The sequence below is a fragment of the Mastacembelus armatus genome, chromosome 23 (genome assembly GCF_900324485.2).
Source record: "Mastacembelus armatus chromosome 23, fMasArm1.2, whole genome shotgun sequence".
In the NCBI taxonomy this organism is placed as follows: domain Eukaryota; kingdom Metazoa; phylum Chordata; class Actinopteri; order Synbranchiformes; family Mastacembelidae; genus Mastacembelus; species Mastacembelus armatus.
Genome location: NC_046655.1, coordinates 8,961,242 through 8,967,418, shown reverse-complemented (window position 1 = coordinate 8,967,418; position 6,177 = coordinate 8,961,242). Strand labels below are relative to the sequence as shown.

General features: G+C 42.9%; 1 protein-coding gene across 1 annotated transcript in view; it reads right to left on the bottom strand.

The window, feature by feature from the left end:
- Positions 1 to 632: 632 nt before the first annotated feature.
- The window catches only part of LOC113141932 (lysine-specific demethylase RSBN1L-like), a 30,457-nt gene continuing 24,912 nt past the window's right edge, over positions 633 to 6,177 (bottom strand). The window contains exons 8-9 of the mRNA XM_026326591.2: positions 5,972 to 6,080; positions 633 to 5,320 (exon numbers count right to left, since the gene is read on the bottom strand). Of these exons, the coding sequence (XP_026182376.2) occupies positions 3,407 to 5,320; positions 5,972 to 6,080 (2,023 nt within the window). The 3' untranslated portion in view covers positions 633 to 3,406. The remainder of the gene's footprint in view (positions 5,321 to 5,971; positions 6,081 to 6,177) is intronic.

The window sequence follows — 6,177 nt, the reverse complement described above, 5'->3', positions numbered from 1 at the left end:
GTCTCTGCTCCAACTTCCTGCCTCACTCCCAGCCTGTAAAAGTCAGTGAAGCTCATCCAGCATTCCTGCTGTTTGTGTGTGTGTGTGTGTGTGTGTGTGTGTGTGTGCATGAATGGATGGAAAGAGAGGGGAAATGCTGGTGTGAGTTGTATTTGACCTGACACACACCAGCCTTGAATTTGGGGCTGCTGCATTGTGATGTGTATTTGTTGTCTGCTCAGATCTCGCCTAGTTAAACTGCTGAGCTCACAGCTGCAGACTGCAGTGGGTGGGTGGCTTGCATAACAGCAACGGAGTGAGAGAAAACACAGGCTGGTATACATCTGTGGTGTAGTTTCTTAAAAATAACTGTCAGAAAAGGCCTTTTGGCTCAAACAAGCTTCCCTGCTCTTTACCTAACCACACTTACAAAGTTTTTTTTTTTAGTGTTCTGGGGTGTGACTGCAGTAGCGTTGAGAATGCAGCTGATCATGATATGATATGACTTTCCCATTTGCATACAGTGTTTGCAAATTGCAAAAGATACGTACGTTACTAAATTTCAAGACATAAAATGTTCTCAGTTCTCATAAAACATCCATTTTGTAAACATGCACCTTCATCACCAACAAGGACCAATTCTTACCCCAACATTTTCATACACTGAACCTTTTATTAGCTAGGTTCATTTTTAAAGTAGAAACCACACTACAAGTTTTTTCCTCTTTACAAAACTTCTTATATACACTACAGTGATGACAGTTAAAAATCACAGAAACAAAATTAAAAAAAGAGATAAATAAACTCTGTGAAAACAATACTAGCCCCTGATCACTTTGTTTTCAACCATAGCGTGTCACATTTGTACAAAAAATATAAGCTGCTGTCATGTTTTTGTAATGTCTGAAACCCAAAAGCATTAAAAAGCACTTCAGAGCGCCCTGCAACTGGCACCAAGTGCTTAATAACTACCTCACTCTCTCCAGAGCCACACAGTGAAGAGTTCTGTCTCTGAAATAAAGGCCTTTGAGGAAAACCTACCAAAACAGCTGAAGTTTTAACTTTAAATTTTCCGACATTTTTCCGATTTGGGGTGAGAAAAACCATTAAAAGCACAATCCTGTCTGTAGGATGTTATTTCACTGAGCCATCCCAACTTAGACCGCAGATATTTGGACAGAACGATTTAAGGCTTTATTCTCTCCTTTTTTTTTTTTTTTTTTTTAAAAGTGAAATCTTACACTTCGCTCTTAAAAACTACCATGCAAGGACAGAACTCTATGTCTACATGGCTCAGGACCATTGTGAGTAGTTCACAGTTAAGGACAGGCACTGGGGAAATGTGGGCTACATTAGCAAGTGGGTGGTAGTCCTGTAATGATCAAAAACCCCAAAATCAAGACCTCAAAAAAGACAGAAAGAAAAAACAAAAACAAAAAACTAAGTTTCACAGCTGTGGGACAAGCACTGAAGACTGAAGATTGTGACTCTAAAATCAGATACTTGGAGAAACATACACTCTTCAGTTTCTGTTAAAACAGAATTTCAATAATTTATTGTCCTTTTAAAACACAGGAGGTCACTTCAGTCCCTGTTTGATAAATAAAACATTTTTATAGACAGGATGCTCCACACTGTAGAGAAACCAGACTTCAGGTAAATAGTTAGATAGTGCTTTGGAAATGAGCTCTCAACAGTAAACCATCTGTTTTCAAAGTGTTCATAAAGAAGAAAAACACTGAATTGCTGAGCCCTGAATGTATTAAAGTTAAAATCTTGGAAGAACCTGAAACTGACCTGTTGGTTATTAGACATAATCTGGGAATCATGACATAATTCCATACATCCATTATCCATAGTGGGTTGTGGGGGCTGGACACTGGACTGACACTGGTCGAGAGGCGGGGTACACCCTGGACAGGTCGCCAGTCTGTCACAGACCCTAAGTGTTCAACAATGATAAGAATATTCAACAACATCAATTGTAAATAAACAGTGGTTGACATGTTACAAAGTGCTGTAATGAGCCACATTTGGGAAGTCTTAACATATCACATCTGTAGAATATTGCTCTTCTCATTCCATTCTTCCTATCCAGATGCTGTGAGATCTAAAGTTATTTCATGGCGAGCTCTTAATGTAGCGGCATGGGTACTCAGATAGTGTATATAGCAGACTTAATAATATTCCAATGACCCTGAACAATTGCCTAAAAATCTATAATGCCCAGTAAAATCAGTGAATCAGGTTTTAGCAAGTAAGAAAAGATTCAGGACTTTTCGTTTTAGGAGACCAGTGAGTTCATGGACGTGTCCTGAATAGTTTTTCCTGAGTCTCTGTCTGTGAACAGCCTTGGCTGAGTCGAATTCTTCCTTGGCTGACCAGCAAGTGCTTGATTTCCAAAATTAAGAGACCCTGGTACACATCCAACAGACACTGAAGAAAAAAAAAAAAACAACAGCGTGCTCTACCACTGGTGCTGAGGCTACAAGACAATACTTGTATTACTTTAAATTTGGACTGTGTTCATGGTGTAAATACCAACAGCACCACTGGCTGTATCCTGAAGCTTATGAGGCCAATTTATAATCTAACTGAGCTTTTCTTTTGTATAGAAGCACAAAAAAACTGCACTCCTCCTTATCAATCATTTTGGAACTCAACTAAAAATACTGACATTTGTCACCATATCAATAAATGGGAAATGCAGTTTTATACTCAGCAGATTATTGTAGAGCATTATTGCTCAAAATACAATATTAGGGAAAGTACTGCAATATACTGTATTGATTAAGATGTATTTTTACAATATAGGAGAAGAAATGCAGTGATATCACATCAATACATTAGTGTATTGTGTAATATCACCGTTTTGACCCATCATTATTCCAGAAACAGTCTTGGGCACGAAGAAAGTGTTAGAAAAAAAAGCCACAAAATGGAAGCATTAGCTGCAAGTTCACCCTCGTGACCTTTTTACATAAATATCTGACGGAGTTCGCAGAAATGTACCTATTTTCTTTCTACCTCTGATAGCTCACAGATATCCTGTTATTCAAAAAGGTTATGCTCACTTCAAAACAGAATCAGACAGCAGTTTGGCAGACTAGAACCTGAAAAATCTCTTCACGTTCAGCTTTTGATGCACCCATACTTAACTAAAGGCCAAAACTACCGGTACATGCAATAACTGCTCAATACTTTTTAACCCAAGCACAACCAAAGCATCAGTACAGCCTAAACCAGTCCAGTCAAGAGGTCTGGGGTAAATAAAGTCCAACTCTGCTTTATAAACTATGATACTGTGTCCATACCAATCCACTTCACTGTCTCCGTCCTTATTACAATGTTTTACAATAACACAACCAAAATAAAAACCTTGTACCTATACAGTCATTTAAAAACAGCATCATTATGTACAAAACTACTATAAAATCTGTTTCTGCTCCTCTTCATGCATTTGAGGAGGGGACAGGACAGAAGGTTGAGGTGGGAGAGGGGGTGGAAGAGGAGGGGGAGGTGGGGGTGGAGACAGTGAGGAGGAGGGAGGAGGAGGGGGATGAGGGAAAGATTGTGAGAGAGGGAGTTGAACCTGCACCGGTGCTGAGGTTTGGTATTGCGGTTGTAGTGGGTAAGAGCTGGGTGGCTGAGAGAGGAAAGACTGAGGGGGAAGGAAGGGGTGAGAGGAGAAGTGGGGGTGCTGTGGGGGGAAGAAGGTTTTGGCAAACTGGTGATGGTGCGGCAGGTGAGGAGGAAGAGATTGCGAGCTGGAGAGGGCTGGCTGGTAGTACGGTTGAGACTGGGTGGTGATGTTTGGCTGGTGCGGGGGGTGAAGGTGAAGCTGGCTCATGTGAACCGAATGGGGTGCTGGGTTCTGACCCAGGAAAGAGTTCAGAGTTTGTGGTTGTGCAGAGAGGGAGGGGTTGGACAGCGGATTTGGGGGGAGGACTGGCGGTCTGTGCGGAAGGTGCGAGTGTGGCAGCAGGGAGGGGAAAGAAGGGGGAAGCATCTGAGGAAGTTGAGGAGGTGGGAGATGCTGGGGGGCGTATTGCTGCATGTAAATTCCTCGCCTCCCACTGTCCTGTGGAGTACACATCTGTGGATCCAAGGACATCCTGGAGTCTGAGTCCAAACTGTGCATCCATTTCTCTGGGAGCGTTTGTGTCCGTATGTCAGCTTGAGTGTGTGTCCATGTGTCAGCTTGGGAGGTGTGTGTCTGTAGATCCACGGCAGGTGACCCCTGTGATGGTCGAATCTCCGACTGGGTCCGTGTATCTGAATAAACATCTGGCTTTAGCCAAAGTGAATCTTTGTCTTTTGGTTGATCTGTCTGAGAGGAGGGAGGCTGCTGGCAAGATGAAGAGACAGTAGAGGCGTGTGAGCCTGCTGAGGGCTTGGGACCAGTTTGGGAAGATGTAGCAGAGGTTGACACAGATGAAGAAGTGGATAGAACAGGAACAAAAGACGCCGTAGAAGACACACTGGGAGCAGCAAAAGAGGAGCACAAAGAAGCATCAGTGAATCCTGCTGAAGAGGAGGAAGACCTAGAAAAAGATGGAGAAAGGGATGATTTGGGAGCCAAATGAGAAGCAGAAGAGGAGGAAGAGGAAGTTGAACTGGAAGACGTCATTCTGCTGTCTGAGTGGTGATGGTAGTGATGCTGTTGGGGCTTTGAGGATGCTCTGGGTTTTATGCCCTGAAGAGGAGAATGAAGAGAGGCAGGAGGGGATGGAGGGAGAGGTGAAGGAGATTTATTTTTGTAAACAGGAGGAGCCTGAGGGTCTGCGGTCGCCTTAGCAGGAGAAGAACCCTGCTGTTTGGGTTTTTCATCTTCTTTTGCCCTCTTGCTTTCCTCCTTCCTGTCTGCATCACTGCTATCATTAGAGTCCACTGAAACAGCAGGCTGACACAAGAGAGGTGGACGTTCAGGATGAAGAAGATGATCATCCTGTTCGTCCTTTTTGTCATCCATCAACGTCCTGTTTTCTGGCATGTCCACCTCCTCCTCTTTTATTCTCTCCTTCACTCCTTTCTCACCCTTCTTTTCTCTCCTCCTTTCTTCTTCCAGCTTTTCCTCCACTCTGTTCATGTCCTTTTCCTTCAACTCAACTGGCTTCTCCTCTTCCTCCTCCTCCTCCTCTTCCTTCACTCCCTCGCCTTGGTGGTACAGCTTTAAACGGATGTGCCAAGCCAGGCTGCAGACAGCCGATACAGTCTTGAACTGGTGGACCACATTGCGGGGGATGAAGTAGATGTCATCGTGGCACAGGCGGATGCGAGCATAACGGATGCCCTCGCGACGCAGCTGGTTGAGTTTGGCGTCGTCCACCCACTGCACACACTGAAGACAAATGAGGGTTTAGGCAGAGAAAATAAAAGGGGCGCAGTTCAGAATGAAACATCCATCTTTTGATACTGATTTTTTAAAAAAAAGTTTGAAAGTCTTGTTGAGTTCAGTAAATATATCTTTTAAAATAAAACAATGAATTCTTACCTCAAAGCTAAAAAAATCTCCATGGAAACATAACATCTATTTATTTTGACTTTTAGATTAGTGCTTTGGAGTATTGGTCACTGATGATGTAGCTTTACACCTAGCGTTGTGCTGCTTCTGTTACACTTTATTTTCAGAGATGGGCCGGTATCTGCTGAAAACCTGGATACACTGTTTAATTGTAGGATGGATGGATACTAGGTGGATTACCTTGATGAAGTAACATAAATAATAAAAAAAAAAAATATTTCAACTCTGCTCCAGGTTTCTCTGCTTCAGTCAATTTATACAGTCCTGCTTTGCTCCACCAGGTGGCAGCATCCAACATCAGATTACATTAACTTTACACCTAAGCCAGTGTGGGATATGAAGTGTTACATTAGGGTAACACTGGGATAATTCAGAGTCTAATTTGGGGTGTAATGGCTTTACTGAGTTGAATCTAATATGTGAGCAGTGTTTATTGTCTTCTGTGTGTGTCTGTGTGTAATGCAACACCTGGGACAGTGGGGGTTCATGTAGGTCCAACTGCAGCCTCTGAACTACATAAGGAAAATCTCCAGCATGGAAACACACGACATCTTTGGTTACACGAGAAGGCTCCGAGCTGTAAATAAGGGAGGGAGGGGAGCAGAAAGGGACTGTGTGATATATCAGCTGTGTGACTATCGAGTGTGTTGTTTCGAAACATCCGTCACTACATG